The sequence below is a fragment of the Toxorhynchites rutilus genome, chromosome 1 (genome assembly GCF_029784135.1).
Source record: "Toxorhynchites rutilus septentrionalis strain SRP chromosome 1, ASM2978413v1, whole genome shotgun sequence".
NCBI classification, from domain to species: Eukaryota; Metazoa; Arthropoda; class Insecta; order Diptera; family Culicidae; genus Toxorhynchites; species Toxorhynchites rutilus.
Window position 1 is genome coordinate 92,679,449 of NC_073744.1, and position 22,333 is coordinate 92,701,781.

Here is a 22,333-nt window from a genome sequence, read left to right on the forward strand (position 1 = left end):
ACGGCGTAGAGAATGACTACACCGGTGCAGTGAACAACGACGACGTACCACCCCCCACGATGGGTGAAGTTAAGGAGGCCATTAATCAGTTAAAGAACCACAAAGCAGCTAGTAAGGATGGCCTCGTAGTGGAGCTCTTCAAGGGAGGTCCAGGAAAACTTGTAGAGTTGTTGGGAGGACATCCCACCAACCATCAATTGGCGTTACCAAATTTGCCAGCGGGGCTCTCCAGCTGACAGCCGTCAGCTTGACAGATGCCGCCGCGGCTCTCGGTTTACATTGTCGTCGACAACGACAGCCATCATTGGAACACAAAAAAAAAGATTTTGCGATCAGCAGCTCGCGCACATTAGTTTTATTGTTCGTAGTTATCGTTTAATAAATATATGTATTTTTACCACTAATCGCGAGTTGCTTATTCATAACCCACATATCGCAACAGTGGCGACGAGATAGTGGTGGAGTTGAGCTAATTTAGTTCGTTTATCCGGGAAAAAAACGCTTTTCGTGAATTGCGTGAAAGCACGTGGAAATTTTCGCAATGGCGACCAATCAAGCCGGTGCAGCAAGTGGAGCAGCTCAACAGCAGCCGAACTTTCCGGATGCCATTTTGCGGATCCTGAACAATCAACACACGCTCATAACGCAGTTGTCGCAGCAGATATCAGCCACCCAGACTGCCATCACGAAGTTGTCCTGCAATGAAACCGTACTGGATTCCCTCTCAAGCAACATAGCGGAATTCGTATACGAGAAAGAGAGCGGGCACACATTCGACGCGTGGTTTTCCCGCTACACCGATCTCTTTGAGAAGGACGCCGCCAAATTGGATGACGCTGCTAAGGTTCGACCCCTCCTACGGAAAATGAGCCCACCGGACCACGAGCGCTACCACAGCTTTATTTTACCAAAGCTCGCTCGTGAGTACACCTTCGCCGAAACGGTAGAAAAATTGAAATCACTGTTCGGTGCGTCCACTTCAATCTTTCGTCGACGGTACAACTGCCTCCAGACAACCAAGGAGGACAGTGAGGATTATCTCGCCTACTCGTGCCGGGTGAATAAGTCCTGTGTTGACTTCAAACTGTCAGAACTTACTGAAGAACAATTCAAGTGTCTGACGTTTGTGTGTGGCCTCAAGTCCAAGCAAGACGCCGAGATCAGAATGCGGCTAATCAACAAGCTCAATGAAGCTGCGTATCTTACTCTTCAACAAGTAGTTGAGCAATGCAACAACCTCGTCAACCTCAAGATGGACACTGTAATGGTAGAAAACCCATCGGGAGTGAATTTCGTTGCTCACAACCAGAAGAACAGGCGTCGATCAACCAGCAGCACTCCCTCGCACGATCAGCCCAGAACACCCTGTTGGTCCTGCGGAGGGATGCACTTCAGCAAAGATTGCCGTTTTCACGATCACAAATGTCGCGACTGCGGTAAGCAAGGTCACCGAGAAGGGTACTGCGCATGTTTTTCATCGAAGTCGGCAGCGAGCGGTTCGAGAAAGCAGCTAACGAAGAAAATCAAGATGAAGAAGAAGCGTGAGCAGTCAACAAAGACGGTGACAGTTCGGAACATTCGTCAGGGTCGAAAATTCATCGAAGTCCAACTCAACGGTGTCCCTCTCCGACTGCAGTTGGACACTGGGTCGGACATATCCATCATTTCGCATCAGTCGTGGGTCAAACTTGGTCGTCCGAAAGTACTGCCAGCAAGTTGTCGAGCAAAAACAGCGTCCGGGGAGCCGCTGAAACTTATTTCAGAGCTGCAGTGTAGCATCACCCTCAACAACATCACCAGAGAGGGTAAGTGTTACGTATCAGCTCCTAACGTTCATCTCGACATTTTAGGCATCGATATGATGGACCAGTTCGGTCTGTGGAACCAACCGATCACGGCGTTCTGCAACCAAGTTACTAGTCAGCAGACCCAAGACGTTTCCGACCTTCGGGCCCGGTTTCCCGACGTTTTTACCACGAAAATGGGCATGTACAACAAGACGCCGGTAAAGCTGGTGCTGAAGGATGATCCCAAGCCGGTGTTTCGACCAAAACGGCCGGTGGCTTACAGCATGGAGAGCGTCGTGGAAGAGGAACTTCACCGGTTGGAAAGCCTTGACATCATCAAAAAGGTTGACTTTTCCGACTGGGCAGCACCAATAGTCGTTGTGCGGAAGCCTAACGGGACGGTCCGCATATGTGCGGATTATTCGACGGGGTTAAACGCAGCACTAGAGCCGAACTGCTATCCGCTCCCTCTACCCGAAGACATCTTCACAAAGATGGCCAACTGCCGGTACTTCAGCCACATTGATCTGTCGGACGCCTACCTCCAGGTCCAGGTCGATGAGGCAAGCCAACCACTTCTTACAATCAACACGCATAAAGGCCTCTACCAGTTCACCAGACTGTCACCCGGCGTCAAATCAGCTCCGGGAGCGTTCCAGCAAATAATGGATACCATGCTTGCTGGTCTGGAATGTACCTCTGGTTATCTGGATGACATCCTGGTAGGGGGCCGAACGTTGGAGGAATATCGTCGGAACCTGTATCGGGTCCTCACTCGCCTGCAGGAATTTGGGTTCACCGTACGCATTGAAAAATGCAGTTTCAACATGCGCCAAGTGAAATATCTGGGTCAAATTCTCGATGGAGATGGCATTCGACCAGACCCGGAGAAGGTAGCAGCAATTACCAACATGCCACCCCCGCACGACGTTTCTACACTTCGCTCGTACCTAGGTGCCATTAATTATTATGGCAAATATGTAAAGGAAATGCGCACTCTTCGGCAGCCGCTAGACCAGCTGCTGAAAGCGGACACCAAGTTCGAGTGGTCGTCCGCCTGCCAAAAGTCATTCGATCGCTTCCGGGAGGTTCTTCAATCACCGTTGCTTCTGACGCACTACAACCCTAACATGGAAATCGTCGTGTCGGCGGATGCATCAACGGTCGGGCTGGGAGCCCGCATCGCCCACAGATTTCCCGATGGGTCCATCAAAGCCATTTATCACGTGTCCCGTAGCCTAACCCCAGCCGAAAGCAACTACAGTCAAGTCGAAAAGGAGGGCTTGGCACTGGTGTTCGCAGTGACGCGGTTTCATAGAATGCTGTTCGGTCGTCGATTCACTTTGGAGACCGATCATAAACCGCTCCTGCAGATATTTGGCTCAAAGAAAGGTATTCCCACCTACACCGCTAACAGGCTCCAGCGGTGGGCCTTAACCTTTCTCCTTTACGATTTCGAAATCCGCTACATCTCTACGGATAGCTTCGGTCACGCGGACATACTCTCCAGACTCATCAACCGTCACGTGCGACCAGAAGAGGAATACGTGATTGCCAATCTCCAACTGGAACACAGCATTCGCACCGTCATCAACGAGTCGCTGCAGGTTTTCCCGCTCTCGTTCAAGGCCATCCAGAGCGGAACCAAAAGCGACGCGAATTTGCAGCAAATCATTCGTTTCGTCAACGAAGGCTGGCCGTCGAAGAAGACCAGCATTACCGATCCCGGAATCCAACAATTTTATCAACGTCGGGAGTGTCTCTCCGTCGTAGCTGGATGCCTACTCTATGGTGAAAGGTTGGTCATCCCGCCAACGTTCAAAAAGCGCGTTCTCCAACAGCTGCATAAAGGACACCCCGGAGTTGAACGAATGCGTTCCGTCGCTCGTCAATATGTTTACTGGCCAAACATCGACGACGAGGTAGCGAAGCTTGTCGCTTCGTGCAACGAGTGTGCCAGCGTAGCTAAGACAGACCGGAAGACTACCATGGAATCCTGGCCCGCACCGGAGAAACCGTGGCAACGGTTACATCTGGATTACGCCGGTCCGCTGGATAGGAACTATTTTCTCATTCTGGTGGATTCGTTCACCAAATGGCCAGAAGTCGTACGAACCAAGGAGATCACCACCACAGCAACCTTGCGAATCCTTCGTGGCATCTTCGCAAGATACGGTCAGCCGGAAACATTGGTCACAGATAATGGGACACAACTCACCAGCGACCGGTTCGAATCATACTGCGACACGAACGGTATCGTTCACCTGAAGACAGCGCCATTCCATCCACAGTCAAATGGACTAGCAGAGAGGTTTGTCGACACGTTTAAACGGTCGCTCAAGAAAATCACCGCAGGGGGGGAAACCCTCGACGAAGCCATCGATACCTTCCTCCTGTGCTACAGAACAACACCCTGTCGCAGCGCACCTGGTGGGAAATCTCCCGCTAACCTGATGTATGGACGCCCGATCCGTACGTCTCTGGAATTACTTCGCCCGCCTAAGCCGCTCTACAAGTTACCTAGTACTAAACAGGAAAAGCAATTCAACCGGAAGCACGGCGCGAAAGCTCGAAGTTACGATTCACAAGATCTCGTCTGGGCTAAGGTCTACTCAGCCAACAAGTGGACCTGGCAGCCTGGCATGGTGATCGAGCGCATCGGTCGGGTTATGTATAACATCTGGCTGCCTGTGAAGCAAAATCTCATTCGATCCCACTGCAACCAACTGCGGACTCGTCACGAATCTGAAATAAACGCAGAAGCTGAGACGACACCGGAAACTGCCCAAGTACCGTTGTCTATTCTCCTGGACAGTTGGGGTTTACGTCCTACTCCTGAGCCGGAAGCTGAGGAACTCGACTTGCCAGCCGAACTCCAAGAAGATCTGCAGCCACAGATTAGTCGTCGACGTCAACGAGCCTCCCTTAGCACGCAACAGCAACAACCGATTCTTACTCGTCAGTCTTCGAGATCTCGAAGGCAGCCTGCGAGGTACAATCCGTATCAACTTTATTGAAAGGGGAGGTGTTGGGAGGACATCCCACCAACCATCAATTGGCGTTACCAAATTTGCCAGCGGGGCTCTCCAGCTGACAGCCGTCAGCTTGACAGATGCCGCCGCGGCTCTCGGTTTACATTGTCGTCGACAACGACAGCCATCATTGGAACACAAAAAAAAGATTTTGCGATCAGCAGCTCGCGCACATTAGTTTTATTGTTCGTAGTTATCGTTTAATAAATATATGTATTTTTACCACTAATCGCGAGTTGCTTATTCATAACCCACATATCGCAACAAGAGTGTATGCAATGGTTGATAGTCAGGATCTGGGACACAGAACAGCTACCGAAGAAGTGGAGCAATCCATCTGCACCATCTACAAAAAATGTGACAAGCTAGGTTGTGGGAACTATCGTGCCATCACGATCCTGAATGGTGCCTACAAAGTTCTGTGTCAGATCCTCTTTCGCCGTCTATCGCCAATAGTAAGTAGATTTGTAGGAAGTTATCAGGCCGGATTGATGCCCGGTTGCTCGACAACGGACCAGATTTTTACACTGCGACAGATCCTCCAAAAGTGCCGCGTATGCCGCGTTCAAGGCCGCATATGATACAATCGACCGGCGACAGCTATGGAGGATCATGGACGAACACGGCTTTCCCCGAAAGCTGACAAGACTGAATCAGGCAACGATGAACGGTGTGCGGTGCAGTGTGCGGATCTCAGGTGAGCTGTCGGAATCATTTGAGATTCACAGGGGACTTCGACAAGGCTATGGACTCTCCTGTCTGCTCTTCAACGTGGCGCTAGAAGGTGTTATGCGGAGAGCAAGTCTAGTCAGTTTATCTGCTTCACCGACGACGTTGACATAATCGGAAGAACACATGCAACGGTAGCCGACTTGTATACCCGACTGAAACACGAGGCAGACTAAACACGTCTAAGACTAAATACATGCTAGCAGGAGGGACTGATCGCAACAGAGTTGTTCTTGGTAGTAGTGTTGTGATCGACGGTGACGAGCTTGAGGTGTGTAACAGTCGTTCACCATTGGCTAAAGTGATGACTCTGCCATCACTGAAATCCAGCAAAACCGCAGACAACAAAATTTGCCATATGTCAATTGACAGGGTCATTGCAAGCTCCGTACTAACTCATCTGAGGGACCCCGCATACTTAACAATGGACCGGTTTGAGTAGACGAGAGGCCGCGTCCATGAATGGGGCGACGTACCGTCGCTCAAAGGGACAGGGTACAATTGTATTCGGCCTGTCGACATTGTTCTCTTTTGTCCGTTGTATGTGGTCTTGCTTTCTGTTAGTGACCGTCTCCGGAAATAGAAGTGCGCGTCGTGTAAAGTTTTGTTATATGTTCAAGTTGTTGATAGTTGTGAACATCGTTAGTATAAAAAAAAAGTTAATAAGAAAAGGTCCGACCAGTGGGCCTTTTCTTTATTACATATAAAAGAGGACCACAGGAGATCGGAAAGAACACGGCAGAAAGAGGCCCTGCGGAAGGGACAACAAGAAACCTCCTTCCCCCCAGAAAGGGACAGAATACCACGCGATTGGGAAACCTAGATTTCCTTCGACGCACGCAGACATCCGAAGCCCAGTGGAATCAGACGCAAGTACCGTGTGCGGTAAACCCTCTCTGAAATACAAAAATTCAATACCATTACCTTAAGTGTCGTTCCCTTCTAACAAACAACCCCGAATATTAAATTTATTGTCCGTTATTCCGGGCTCACAAAGGTAGCCGTCAGCCCTCGTCCGTTGTCGGTCAAATAGAAGGTTTCACTACAGGAGCCTTGGGAACAATAGTAAGAGAGGCTCCCCACGAGTGACGCGAGTGGCTCTATTTAGGGTAAACGGGAAAAAGCAGGCTCCTGGAAAATTGTGGGCGACGTGGTTTTGTCTGAGTGTTAACGAGCAGCTTATAACGACCCTGAGTAATCCCGAGCAGCGGAGAATTACAGGTGGTGGAGGAATTTGTCTACCTTGGCTCGTTGACAACTGACAACTGACAACTGACAACAACAACAGCCGTGAAATTCGAAGACGCATAGACAGTGGAAGTCGTGCCTAAAGGGTGTGTCACATCAAATAAAAAAACGCTGTAGAAATTTAATTTTTAGGAATTATATCTTCAGCTTTCGCTTTAAAATCAGATAAGAGTGTATAGATCACGTTGGCCATGCTTCACTGTCAATTTTTCGTAAATTTGGAAAAATGTCGTCGAACGAAAAAGATCGTCGTGAATTAATCCTGTGCACTCATTTCGAGAATCCGGAGTTGTCACATCGGGACATCGGTAAGATGCTGGTAATCGTCCAATCCACGGTCAGCAGAGTACTAAAACGATACTTCGAGAACCTAACCATCGACCGGAAGGTGAAGAATGGCAAAAATTGATGCTCCGTCAGTGAAAAAGATCACAAGCGCGTAGTTAAGCAGTTTAGACGTGATCCGAGAAGTTCGGTCCGGGATGTCGCCAATAAGCTGAATTTGTCAAGTTCATTCGTCCAGCGGACCAAGCAGCGGGAGGGCCTGCTTACATACAAGGTTCAGAAGGCTCCTAACCGCGACGAAAGGCAAAACATGGTGGGGAAGACGCGAGCCCGGAAGCTGTACACCGAAATGCTGACGAAGCCGCATTGCCTGGTAATGGACGACGAAACCTACGTCAAAGCGGACTTTCGTCAGCTGCCGGGCCTGTTGTTCTTCTCCGCAGAGGACAAATTCAGCGTTCCGGAGGAGATTCGCATACAGAAACTATCCAAGTTTGCCAAAAAGTACATGGTGTGGCAAGCGATCTGCTCTTGCGGAAAGCGGAGCGCCCCCTTCGTGATGACCGGCACGGTAAACGGGCAGGTTTACCTTAAGGAGTGCCTACAGAAGCGCTTACTACCACTATTGAAGCAGCACGAGGGCCCGACCATCTTCTGGTCGGATCTCGCTCCATGCCACTATTCAAAGGACGTGTTGGAGTGGTACGAAGCCAACGGGGTCACCTTCGTGCCAAAGGAAATGAACCCGGCCAACGCGCCGAAGCTTCGCCCAAAAGAGAAATATTGGGCGATTATGAAGCAGGCCCTCCGGAAGAACCCAAAAGTTGTCAAATCGGAGGCGGACTTCAAGAGAAAATGGATTTCTGTTAAAAAAAACTACAACCTGACGTTGTACAGAACCTTATGGACGGGGTAAAGAGGAAGGTACGAGCATACGGGCTTGGGCTCGAAGTATGAAAAATGGAAAATGCCAAAAGTTGTTTAATAGTTTTTATTTTACTGTCTAAAATTTTCAAAAGGATTGGTCTACTGGGCGAATTTCTACAGCGTTTTTTCCGTGATGCAATTTGATGTGACACACCCTTTACTATGTGCTCCGCAAAACCTTGAGATCCAACAAACTCCGACCCCATACAAAGTATACCGTATACAAATCCTTAATTCGACCGGTTGTTCTCTATGGGTACGAAGCATGGACGATGCTTGAAAAGGACTCACAAGCGCTTGGTGTTTTCGAACGCCGAGTGCCCATAACAATATACGGTGGTGTACAGGAAAACGGAGTACGGAGAAGGAAAATGAACCACGAACTAGCGCAACTCTACCAGGTGGAACAAGACTTGGCAAGAATCGGTGCAGCCGGGAGCTGGAGAACTACATTCATGGATCTGGTTTATTGGAGGAAAATTGTGAATCAGATCTAATCTCAATGGGATGTAGAATCATACTAAATAAATAAAAAAAATTGATTTAAAGTATAAAATATATACAGGGGTATTTCGATATGACGTACATTTCAGTTCTAAATTTGTACGTCGTATCGAACTGTACGTTATATCGTAGCATAATAAAGAACCCAGGAACATAGCTAATATTACTTTATTGTGGTGCTGTTTGAGTAAGGTCTGTAAATAATGATGAAAATTTTCAACTAGAAGATGAAGCCAACCTTTCTCATGATGTTTCCCTTCATACTGCTGATTAAAGCTTGATTCATTTAGAATTCGGAGTCACAAAACCAGTTGTATTTTGGGTTTTCTAAAGGTACAAAAATGTTTTTATATCAACATACAGATAGTTTATTGTGCTTTCAGAAAAAATATTGAAAAAATTATTCTGTTACTGTTTTGATGAATTTTCGTATTTTTCGTATTTCGGATACCGAAATCCATGTTTAGACTTTCTGTTGGTCAACCTCAGCGGCCATTTTATTCCATGATCTCTTCATGCCTACACCATCTAGGGGCACTTTGCCTCCCTTCTTCAATTCCGTTTGTTAATAGGCCAATATATTTCGATTGGGCTATTGGGAGGATTGAGGTGTTTGCAATGTAATCGATCCCATCGTCGCGATACAATTGAATCACCTCTCGAATGTAGTGGCAGCTTGCCAATTCTGGCCAAAACTTCACTGGAGCTTTGTGATCCTTCGCAAGGATACGGTTCTGCAGCCACTCTTTCCTATACATTTCCGAGTCCATTGTCTTGTTTGTGACGAGAACCTTGGTTTTCAGTAATCCAGCTGCAAATCTCTTGCCAAATCAAAAACTTCCTGGCAAATTTATCAGCGAACACGAATTTAGATTGACTAAATTTGCTAGCAGTGGTCATATAGGATTTCAGGCCTGGGAGCTGTCCAAAATCCATCTTCATGTACGTTTCGTCATCCATCAGCATTGTTGTACAATTTTCAAGTGCGTCCACATTTTCCTTCGAAGTCCAGTTTGGTTGCTTGAAAGCCCAGAAATTAAGATAACCATCTCAAAATTGGATTATAGTTAAGGGGCTTAGAATGGAAGGGGTGTAAGTGATTTGATCGATTTCTCTACATCGACTCTTTCTTTTGGCCATACCTTAGCTGCAAATACATTCCCAGCTGTATTTGACAATGTGGAAGATAGGTCAGAACCTCATCTATCGGATTCTATAGCAAATTTAAATTGGAACATTTCTGCAGTTGAGTTATTAATTAAATAAAAAGTTGATGAAGAGAAATTGATCAAGTCACTTACACCCCTTGCATTCTGAGCCCTTCAGTTGTGTTTATGGCGATGTCGCAGTTCGAGAGTCTCGGGTTTGCGTAAATTATCTCAATACCTTAAACCTAAGCTTCTGATCGTATGTTCCACAAAGACGCGTCCTCTGGTCCATCGGAACAACAGTTGCACGTTCACGAAACCATTTCAGCACATCATACACTGTCGATTTATCCACTTTCAGCGATTCCGCGATTTTAATATCTGACCACACCGTACTTTTAATCTGGTTGTCCAAAATCAAATTTCTTCTCTTGGAATCCATTCTGCAGAACCTTTTCAAAACAAAACGGTTCAGCTGAAATGTACACCGTCGATAGATACAGGGTTTTCAAACAATTTGTTGTCAAAAAATTTGAGATACGCCTGCTACGTACTCTGCTATAAAATAAACAGTGATTCCGGATTCTAACTGAGTCAAGCCTTAAGGGTGAATAGATAAAATGACCGCTTGTTCCTTTATTCTTCAGCACAAGTGTTCAAACGATATTGCAGAGCATGTAATGCAAAAAATCCAAATTTCATATGAAAGTCCTGCTTACAATATATAGATAGATTGTTTTTATGGGGTTTTCAATGCTCTAGTTAAAATTCGGGAAATCGGAGAGTGGACAAAAACAAGCCGCCTTCCACTCCATGGCACACCGCCTTTACAATGTCCCCATGGAAAAAGAAGAGTTTGCCAAGGAGAAAGAACAGATTTACAAAGCGGCTACAGTAAATGGTTATGGAAAGGAATTTGTCGAGAAGATTTTCCGAAAACACAAACGCAAGAAATACACACGAGACATCACAACACTACAACCGGAGATAGACGACATAAAAAGAATAACTCTACCTTTTTACCCCAAAATCACGAACCCCATCAAAAACACGCTCAAACGGCTAGGACTACACATAGTGTACAAAAGTGGGAATACTAGAATTAAAAATAATAAGTGATATCGGAGAGTGTTGGGTCAAAATTCGGCTGATTTGGAGTGGAATTGCTCAATATTAATACTACAAGCAGCAGTGCCAAAGCCTTGTGGATATAGTTCTTTCATCGATTACACAACAATGGTCACGATTTGGGCGCCAAACACATCAATCCAGTATACAATGTAGGTATAGACATAGCTATGATGATGGTTCAATACCCGTATAGAGGTTCGTACCGGACGATTTATCTTCTATATAACATTAAGAGAAAAATGTTCATTTGTTCTGGTATTCTTCAACTCGTTTTATTATTGTATATCGTAGTTACATATCTTTCAGCAGATTGCATTTAATGTATTTTGCGTCATGTATGGGTAAACCGATCTCTTAATTTTATTTTGCATTGCCCTTTATTTGATATTAATAAATTGTACACACACATGAATTATTTTTCATTAACATATTCCGTGACTTATTGTTGTTCAATAATCTTTTTTTATGTATACACCTATAACAATATTAGATTATTAGCATTGATTTGGATGTCTGGTGGTGATGCTACTACCGTTGTACGGTTTTCTATTGTAGTAAGATCGCTTACTCTCAGTTGTTCGATTGTTGAATCCAGTTGAATCAGTGTGTATAAGGTTGCATTGTTTCGTTGTCGCTCTCACCGCGATGTCCAGGTTTCAATATCATTGGGTTGTTTGTTTTCTTTCTCGGTGGTTATTATTACACTAAAGTATTTCAACTCAAAGAGGTTTAAATGATCATCGACATCGATGTTTATCAGGTATATTCAAAATCGTGCTTACGACCATCTCACACCGAAGCTTCCAACTGTGTTAACACAATTTTAAATTGTAGCAAACCGATAACAGCTTTGATCTCATAATTTCATAACAGTTTGGATTTGATTTACATAATAGACGGTTTAGAACGAGTATTATCTCATATATTGGTTGATTATATTGCTAGCCATAATGATAGTATGCTTTAACGAGAATTTTGGGATAAACAGGAGTTTCAAAAATTGCCAACAACTTGTCTCTCTGAATATTACTATTTTAAGATGAACCGTGTTACTAATATTGTCGTCATACGATATTTTGCATTTAATTGAGTTTCAATTGATGTTAATAGCGTGATTATATGTTATGATGATTTGTGGGAGGGACAACATTAGCTTGATCGCTTTGTAAACATCTGCAAGTTGATTGATTTTAAAATTTGAGATTTTACTATTACAATTGAGGGAATCGTGGGAACAAAATGAAGAATTTTTGGAAGATTGTAGTGTTAAAAAAAATGAACATTAATAGAAATTCTTACAAATAACGAAATCCAAGTTAATCAACTGGATGATGCGTACCATCGGTACTTCGCGTACCTGCAGGTATAAAATAGACCCCAATAGTGGTCCTCAGCCTCTTATCCAATAACTCCTATCCCTATCTCCCCGTGGTGCCGCCTGGGGTACGAGTAACCACAGTGAATATCTGGTAACCAACCCCGGTGGGATCTTGGTCGTATGCTGACAGGGAAGGGGGGACTCTCTTCTCTTCAGAGGGTGCAGCTTACTAAAACGTTTGCTCCCAGGTTAGGGTCGGCTCAAACTGTGTCTGTCTCGAAGCAAGCGGCTGAATACTAAAGGCGGCTTCCGCCCGCTGCACCTAAAATGGCAGCCTTATCAGCTGGATAGGAACCTTAGGCAAACAACTTACTGTTCCCGAAAATTTATACTGTTACAGGAAACGAAAGAAGAAATCGATCTGGATTATTAGCAATGACCTTTAGCATGAGAACACGGACACGAATCAGAACGTGGACTCTTGCGCCCAGCAGGGCAAACTGGCTCAACTTGCAAGGGAAGCTAGCCGCCTGAAACTTGAGGGCATACGAAGGGGCTGAGCGAAATCCGCTGGCCAAACACTGGTGAACACAAGACATCATCGAGGTGAGTCCTGCTTTACTCTGGCATACGAGGTGAAAATGCTCCCCGGGAACGAGGAGTTCAATTTCTACTGAGCCCAGGGGCCCACGTGGCCCTGATGTGGTGGGAACCGATTAACGAAAGAATAATCGTTGCCAGATTCAGAACACGGGCTAGGAACCTTACAGCAATCCAGTGCTATGCGTCAACAGATGCTGCCGACCTGCAGGAGAAAGAGAGTTTCTACAGTTAGCTGCACAGTGTGGTTGAGAAAGTCCCAAAGGGGGACATCCAAATTTGCTCAGGCGACGTCAATGCAAAGATTGGCTCAAACAATACGGTCGTCTTTGAACGCGCCATGGGACAGAATTCTGTGGTAATAACAACATGGTGATTGGTGGATCGCTCTTCCCCCTCCGACCAGCACATAAGGTCACGTGGGTTTTCCCGCGACGGCCGAACAGAAAACCAAATCGACCACATCTGCATCAGCCGAAAATTGAGAAGGAGTCTTCTTGATGTACGCAACAAGCGCAGCTCCGATATTGCATCAGATCATCACCTGGTCATCGCTGAGATACGCCTGCGTGTCGCTCGCGTTCAAAGGCGGTTGGAGAACCCTGAGGTGAAAAGGGTATTTGTCGAACAACTTGTATCACGAGCTTCGGAGTTGCCAGCTAGTGGGTCTGTTGAAGAGCTATGGAGTAGCATCAAGAATGCCTTTATCACAACCAGTGATGAAACCCTCGGCAAAGTACGCAGCACGCGTAGGGAGTGGTTTTCAGATGAAACCTGGAGGATGATCGACGAGCGAAGAGAGGCGAAAGCCGGCATTGGGCGAGCGCGAACCAGAGCGGTTAAGACAGATGCTCGTCAACGATACACCAAACTGGAGAAGGCTGTTAAGAGGGCTTGTAGACGGGGCCAGAGAGCCTGGACCAACTCCCTAGCCGAAGAGGGGGAAACCGCCGCCGCCAATGGTGATATCCGCCTGTTGTACGACATTTCTCGCCGCCTTAGTGGGGTTAGGATGAATACGAAGATGCCACTAAAAGACAGAACTGGTCAGTTACTGGCAGACTGTACAGACCAGCTAAAATGATGGACTGAACACTTTGAGCAACTCTTTCGAGTCTTAAATGCCGGTAACCAAGAAAACCAGCAGCGCTTAGCACCCATAGTTCGTCGCATTAATCGCGTAAACTCCGATGCGCCATCGCTGTCTGAAATTGAAGTGGCAATCAAGATTATGAAGTCCAGTAGAGCGCCAGGAATGGACTATATTTCAGCCTAGATGCTCAATGCCGACCCAGCCTTGTCAGCCCAGATGATGCATCAGCTATTTAGCAATATATGGGAAACCGCAACCGGTGGACTGGATGCAGGGCATTTTGGTTAAAGTCTCTGAGAAAGGAGAATGCGGGAACTGGCGCGGCATCACGCTGCTATGTGTTACTTTCAAAGTACTCTGCAAGGTAATTCTTAACCGGATTCAGAAGAAAATCGACGCTACTCTCCGGTTGCAGCAAGCCGGATTCCGTGCCGGCATCGCAACGCTCCGTATTATTCTGGAGCAGATCAACGAATTCCAGGATTCTCCTGCTGGTGTTCGTTGATTTTGAAAAGATGTTCGACCGACTCAACCACGAAAACATCTGGGGCGCACTCAGGCGTAGAGGAGTCCCAGCGAAGCTAGTCCATCTTATAAAGGCTCAGTTTCTTTTTTTCGTGCAAGGTATTGCACAATGGTGTCTTGTCCGACCCAATACGGGTTACTGCCGGTGTGAGACAGGACTGCATATTATCACCGCTACTGTTCCCTATCGTCAAGGACGAGATACTAGTTGGAGCTATTGACAGGAGACCAAACAGAGGATTGTTTTGGAATCTTTTAAGAATGGAACACATAAACGACCTGAACGACGACATTGTTTTGCTCTCCCAACGTCGATGTGATATGCAGAGCAAGCTAGACGACCTCTCGGAGAGCTCCCAAGCAGCAGGTCTCGCAGTAAATGTCGCCAAAACTAAATTCATGGTAGTGAACACTGACAATACCTCTAGCTTCACAGTAGCGGGACAAAAAATTGAACAAAACGTTCCAATATTGGGGGCCAAACAACGCCGGATGGTGGTACCAAGACCGATATAGCTACACGGATCAGAACGGCCACGGCTGCCTTTGTAGGTCTAGGAAATATCTGGCGCTCAAACCAGATCACCCTACATACAAAAACCCGAATCTTTAATTCAAACGTTAAATCCGTACTGCTGTACGCCTGCGAAACGTGGCGCGTCTCGGCGGAGACAATGCAAAAACTCCAGGTTATCGTTAATCGTTGCCTGCGATACATAATTCGAGTATGGTGGCCTTACAACTGGATATCCAATGTGGAACTCCATCGTCGATTTCATCAGCGCCCGATAGCTACAGAAATTCGCGAACGTAAGTGAAAGTGGATCGGACTCACCTTGAAGAGAGGAGTAAAAGAGATCTGCAGAGAGGCCATCGACTGGATCCCACAAGGACAGCGTAGAAGAGGCAGACCCAGAGGCTCGTGGCGACGTAGCCTTACCAATGACATCCAAACTGTTGATGCCAATCTTACTTGGCGAAAAGTGAAAGCCATGGCAGATGACCGTAGACAGTGGAGGCTTCTGACATCGTCCCTTTGTTCTGCCTCACAGGCAGACGCGGATCAATAAGTATAAGTAAGTTAATCAACTGCTATTTAATTACCGTAAAATGATAAGAAACATGCAGGTTTGCAGAAAAAGCCTTAACGTTAAAGTAACATGTTTGATGGAGCGGTTGCCATGTTGTGAGGAACTTATGAAGTATTTCATGTTTCAACGATGGTAATGTATGCAACTATAATACTTATTTAGTACGATATAACTTGATTCTTCTACATTCTGTCTAGCTGTGGAATCATTTTCCTGATTAATTTCTTCTCTTCACATTTTTCATATCAATGATAATATCTCTGGACTAGTTCGTGCAATTAGCTAGCTTCACTGGTGAGGTGGATGCCAATACAATTTTTCTCGTTGAGTAAACTCCCATTAGCAGCTAGGTTTGCGCATGGTATTGACATATGTAATTCCTTCATGCTCATCCTTGTTAGTCCGACCACTTTGCTTCTACCCTATACTAATCAGTCATAGTTTTGCCAGAAGATTCGAAAGAATTGTTTTCGTCATCCTTCCCGAAAGCAATCAAATAACTGACACTCAAAGTGATTAAATTATGGCGTCTCTGGATATAATACTTCATTGCATTTTGTGCTATAATATTTATTCCATAATTTTACGTAATATGTGTATCATAACTTTCATTTTTACAATGTCATATGAACACCATAAATATGCAGTTTTTTTGGTTGTGTGTATTTAACGCATTCAAACAATACTTTTCATGGAAGGATAATTCTACACGAAATTGCAGTTAGCTTCAATATCCTTGAAATCAACAAACATTACGAATAACTTTTTTTTGCGACGGAAATTGACCTCGTCGATCCGAGTATTGGGTTTTAGATAGGCAATATCGCACCAAGCTTGTTTTCGGTTTGTTATTCGATATATAACGTTGTGATATGAATGACAAAACTGCATCCGAACATTCAACGAAGTCTTCAATACTGTTCCACTTTAAGTTTAATAACTATTGTGCATTTGTATTACATGTTTTGAGTTTTTAAATATTTAACTCTTTTCTGAGAATTCGTCAAGAAAAACGTGTTTCTTTCACTGATCATATAATTAATACAAACTGTTTACAGAACTTAATAAAAAATGGTTTGTACCCAAATCAAAATCTGTAAGAATATTTGAACAAAACATTTGTTCCATTGATGATCATTCGCTTCGTTGATACTGCATTTAATCATATAGATGTTTTCATTAACAGATCGATAGTTTTATTGGTTAGCTTGATTTAGTTATTTGAATTCCAATTGAACTAGAACAGTGACTGCATCTCTTCTTGATTAAAATTATCGCCATCGTGACGGGCCCTGGATTTTTTTTTCTTTATCCAACGTACTTTGAGTATCGTTTTGAATATAACTATGAAACCAGGAAACATCAGAGGCTAATTTTGTCGTTTGCATGGATAGTATTGTTTACAATCTATAGTGTTTAGCAGTTTGAACTCGTAAAGACCATGTATTCTTTGTTAAATTTACGACTAGCTGACGACTATACCTAACGTCGAGTGAACCCAACTTATAAACATTGTAAATCATAGGTTTTATTAGTTTTGAATACATATCTCAGTTACAATAAATTTCATAGCGTACGTGTCATATAATTTAACAAAAAAAAATCTGTGTCTAACAGTCGTTCTTAGAAGTTAACGTAACCTGGCTTGTGGCTCGCATTTTACTTGAGGTCAAAGTCATCGTCTGTGTACTTACTATTCCAGTTACCGGCATCGGAATTACTCAATGAGGAAGTACTTTTCAGGGGCTCGTTGGGTTTGGGAGAGGTTCGAAATTTACCGGTTATGTTACTATCGGCTTTTTCGGAAGAGATCGATAAACTCTTACTGAAAGTATTTCGTTCTTCTTTCTTTCCATAGATGTAATCGGAATCGGAGATGCTACTGTTGAAGCTGCTGCTATCTCGACTTCCGTATGAAGGATATTTGAATGCTCCTGACACCGCATTCCCACCCCCATTCGAGGAAGCTGGAGGTGGACCGCTGACGGCGCTCGTGCCGAAGATAAGCTCGGCATCTGTTATCGCATCACTACTTTTCCCTGAATCCCGACCAGCGACAGCTGTATTATAGCGTGAGTTATAGAAGTCTGGCCCTTTATCACCAAAAATTAATTCCGCATCGGACGAGGACCGTTTTGTGCGACCAAACTCTTGTTTCTTGTTTTCACTAGAGGATATAGAAGTAATTGACGCAACCGTGGAGTTTGTTGTAGCACCTGTGTGCATTCCAAAGCGTCCAGTTTGTGATTGATCCCTGATACCTTGCTGTTTGTTGTAACGATCTTCCCCGTTATGATCTTCTTTATCACTATTAGCTATGATAGAAGTGGAATAAGAGGAAGTTGATGCTGCTGGTGCTTGAATAGATGACGAAGAAAACACTGTTGAAGCGGTGTAGCTATTGGATTCACCAGAGCTCCCATTATCTGCTGTAGTTGAAGAGTTAGTTACGGTTGCATTCGCTGCACGGCTAGCCGCTATTTTATCCTTATCAAATGGATTGATCCGCTCATTAATTGCGGGATCATATGTCACCCGTTTCGTTTGTTCTGTACTCGATTTTTCAGGTATGTATGTCCCTGCTGTAGAGACAATCTTATTCGATGAAGCATTGTTATCAAAAGAAGAAACTGCGTCTACTATATAATTGCTGCCTTTATTTACACTAATACCACGCGTTGTGTTTTTCTGTAGATCGTAGCTAGGACTTGTAGCTAGGCCAGCAGTTCCGTTGCACAACGACTTATCTTCATTTGGTGCACCTGTATTAATGGGACGTGAAATTACGCTATCTATAGAGCTTTCACGTGTACTTAATACACTCCCGGTGACACTGTCGGTCGTGCTTTCGCTTCTTCGTTGCGGTTTCTTCTTTTTTGCTAAATCCTACATGTCACCGAATATACCAGCAAACGTTTTACGAAGATTTTTCATGGTATCCTCGGCTTCATCAACCGCCGTGGTTTGACCAGCCACACCAGGTTTACTAGCATTTGAGCGAGCAGCTGACACAGCCGAAACTCCCGAAACAGAACTAGATTGAGAGGCTGCAAAAATATTTTTTTTATAATTTGTCTAGAACCGATTTCTTTTCGCTATACCTTGTGAATCGCGCCGAGTCAATGTGTTCATTATGGGTGCTTTTTCTGGCACTTGTTCAGGTAGTTCCCCAGATTGGCTGCTGACACTGCCATGGCGTCCGATTGATCCCACAGCAGGGGTTGATCTTTCGGGAATAGGGGGTGGGCCTCCTCCAACTGGAACTGGTCGAGAACCTATCGGTGCTGGCGCAATCTCCTCGGTTGGACTACCCCCGCGAGACGCAATAGATGTCCTTGATGTAGTTTTTGTCAGCATTGAGGGACGACAGACGTTCTGTAATTGTCGAGGAAATGGGTATTATATGACTTTACGCAACACAGACATCGTCAGACATACCTGCATGCGTCCTACTACTAGATCAGCAATTTGTCTACGATCTTCCTCCTGAGTGTCACCCATCAGCGGAAAGGTTGAATCTGACGCACTTATTATAAACTCTTTGCCTTCCTTCGAAACGATCACTGCTATGCCACATATTTCCATGCCTCCGAAAAGTTCCGAGACCTGGATAGGAAACAATGAAAAAAATATCGTAACTTTATTATTGTACAATATGGTTAATCTATTTATAGCGTTCCGATATTATTTACATATTTTGCATATCCAATGAAAGTTGTTGTGTGAAAATGTCTGTTCGTTGTTTCTAATGTTTTCAATGTGAATTTGGTTGTTCTACACGGAGTAAGTCATCTCATAGAAACGAGTGCGAAAAGGGCTCTGTACTCTGTATGGTAGTTCTTGAATACGGCCGTGAATATTTAAGTATTCAGTGAAAGCATTCTGATCATTTTATCTCGAGTTGGGTATCAAAACCGTCCCAACAATAGCTTGCTCTAGTGATACTAGGGTGAGCCTCCCTTGCCGCTCCCATGACATCACTAACCCGTGATGTATGCGTACAGAGTGTTGCTTCCGAAAATGATCGAGAGTATTGTATTAGCGGTTGTGACCAAATTGTTTACGTGCGGTGCTCTGAGCTTAGTTCAGCAGATAACAAAGCTTTAAAAAATAACGTCGCTCTGAAGTACATGGGCTTAGACTGCCGCAAGAAGCAGATTTGCCTTATTGAAATGAATAAAACTTGCGCCGATTTGATAAACATGTCCGACAGTGTTGTCAATATTGTTCGTAACTTTAAATCGAGTTTGAACTGCTTGGAGGCTAATCTACTGAATAAACTTGAAGTTGATACAGTGCCCCAAATTCTCAGTAATATTCAAACTGCGTTCCTAGACCTTAGCAACGCGAAGCAGACCAAGAGTAATACGTATGCGATTGTTACGCGTGGAAAGATTTATATATAGGGGGTCTCCGTAGCCACATTGGTTGCGCGTTCGCTTAGTAAGCGATCGATCGTGAGTTCAAAACTCAGGGCCCTCATTGACCATCTTTGTGTTGTTACAGAATAGTTACGCCCACGCAACAATCATCAGCGATGGAGATCGATCCACGGTCGAAGTAAGATCGATTCATCCATACAATTGCTCTGCTCTGCCAGACACATCGGGCTACTGTTCTATAAATAACTCAACAATGATCAATCAACTGTCTCCGCTGTCCGGTGGTCCAACTGGATAATGGAAGAACAGAAAGAATACCCTTACGCCTAAATGGCTACTGTGTGAATGTACCATATGTAATGGTATAGAAGGAATACTGGCGAATGGCAATTGTGTAATGTGCTAATTATAGATATGATAACCATGTGACATGTACACGATTAAAATTCGGCTCTGTTACAGCTGAAATGCTAATGAGCCTTAAATAAATAAATGGGATAAAAAAAAAGAAAGATTTATATTGAGGATATAGATAATCGCAATACAACCGAAACATTGAATGGCAACATAAGCGCTCCCAACGGTAGTGTCCTCCTCTCCGGTAGACGATGCATTGTTGCTAGTTGTGGAAAATTATCAGCCACCACTGTACAAACTGCTAACACCCCGCAATCCCCTACTCCGCCGAAATTTTCAAACCTATTAGAACGAGCCAATGTGACAAAACATGACATCCGTTCGAAGCTAGATCCTACTGTTTATTCATTTAAGGAAGTTCGTTGTAATGAAAACGGTGAAGTTGCTGTACGATGCGAAACAAGTGATATTGCTCAGAAACTGATCAATACTGCCGCAGATGTTTTGTCTGAGAATTATGAAATCACGATTATGAAACCACTGAAGCCCAGAATAAACATAATTGGTCTGTCTGACGGCTTAAGTGCTGATGAAATTGCCCTCATACTGATAAAGCAGAACAATCTACCTGTCACCTCGGACATTAGTGTTACTCGCACACGCAAAAATGAAAACATGACTTACAATCCATTGACTGTCATTCTTGAAACTGATGCTCGCACATTTGAGACATTGATTGGGCTGCAATGGGTCAATATAGGGTGAGATCGATGCAGAGTTGTAGAGCACCATATGTTGTCCCAAGCAGGGTTGCCACATTTACATCTGTAAAATTTTCTGAAAAAATCTGTATATCTGTATTCTTAGCAAAAAAACCAGTATGAAAAATCTGTATCGAACAATTAATGGAAAAAATGAAAATGAAGAATTTTTTTCATTATGAATTTATTTTTCTTACGAGGGTCACTATTATTTCGGGAATTGGCAACACTGATGTCATGTGAGTCCATCTGACGGTTCCATCGTAAAGTTTGACATTTTTGACGATATACGTACTCAGAACATTTTGTCATACGGACGCTATTTGTTTATTTTATATTTAGTTGAAAGTTTGGTCTCGGCAAAAAAATGGAACTGAATCGTGAACATTTTCGTGCGATGATTTTTTACGACTTTCGACGTTGATTATCACAACAAGAGTGCGTCAATCAACTTAATTTGACTTTTGGCGATGAAGCTCCATCAAAAACCACTGTGTATCGCTGGTATAGTGAATTCAATCGTGGTCGTAGTTCGCTGTCCGACGAGTTTCGTGAAGGTCGTCCAAAATCGACTGTAGTGCCAGAAAACATCGATGCTGTGCACGAAATGATTAAGCAAGATCGTCATGTAACCTATTGTGAGATTGAGGCATCCCTAAGCATTAGTTCCACCAGCATATATGCGATTTTACATGAACACTTAGTTGTGCGAAAATTATGTTCACGTTGGATCCCACATAATTTGACAATCGCTCAAAAAAAAGGCTCGTGTCGATTGGAATAAATGCTTTGAAAATTGGTTTAAGCGCATGCAAAGTGTATCGATCATCGTGGCGAGTACTTTGAAAAACAATAAAAATATATTCGCAGCTTAACTATTTGTTTTTGTTTCTATTCCCGAAATATAAAGTGACCCTCGTATTTATGTAAAGTGACCAGACGTCCCGCGTTACGCGGGACAGTCCCGCATTTCAACAAAATGTCCCGCGTAAGATTACGTCCTGCGTTTGGCAAAAGAAACGAAAATGTCCCGCGATATCAGTATATTTCAATATCACAATCTAATCATGTTGATTTTCTTAAATGGATGAACCTCAAAAAAATACTTTTATTTGGCAGACTGTTCAAGAGCGCTTCTAATACATCCTAAGACTAATACGTTGAGCTGGTTTCATCGCACCGACAGTGGGCTTTTTGTTTAGAGAGTGTCAACTGGAAGCGACAGCAACAAAAATGGAAAATGATTTTTATAAAAGTCCCCTATTGATCCGCAGGGACCAACGCGAGTCAAACGAAAAGATCATACTTGTTCCTCTAGCTCGGTCAGGGCTTAACGTTTTAAATAAGCCGGAAAAACTAGTGTATACTCGACAGGAAGAGGGAGAATTGTTTGATAAGTATCGTGAATGAAGCGC

General features: G+C 44.2%; 2 protein-coding genes across 3 annotated transcripts in view; one reads left to right on the forward strand and one right to left on the reverse strand.

Moving 5' to 3' along the window:
- The first annotated feature begins 541 nt into the window (after nt 1-541).
- Nucleotides 542-14,843, forward strand: LOC129761188 (uncharacterized protein K02A2.6-like). The gene is made up of 5 exons (XM_055758901.1): nt 542-1,805; nt 1,851-4,779; nt 5,088-5,274; nt 13,116-13,715; nt 14,427-14,843. Exons 1-5 carry the CDS (start codon nt 542-544, stop codon nt 14,841-14,843), a joined length of 5,397 nt encoding a protein of 1,798 aa, XP_055614876.1.
- The window catches only part of LOC129763312 (synapsin), a 133,395-nt gene continuing 122,099 nt past the window's right edge, over nt 11,038-22,333 (reverse strand). For both annotated transcript variants that reach the window (XM_055762246.1, XM_055762247.1), the window contains 3 exons: nt 18,857-19,024; nt 18,520-18,793; nt 11,038-18,465 (listed from right to left, as the gene is read on the reverse strand). In XM_055762246.1, the coding sequence (XP_055618221.1) occupies nt 18,305-18,465; nt 18,520-18,793; nt 18,857-19,024 (603 nt within the window). In that variant the 3' untranslated portion in view covers nt 11,038-18,304. The remainder of the gene's footprint in view (nt 18,466-18,519; nt 18,794-18,856; nt 19,025-22,333) is intronic.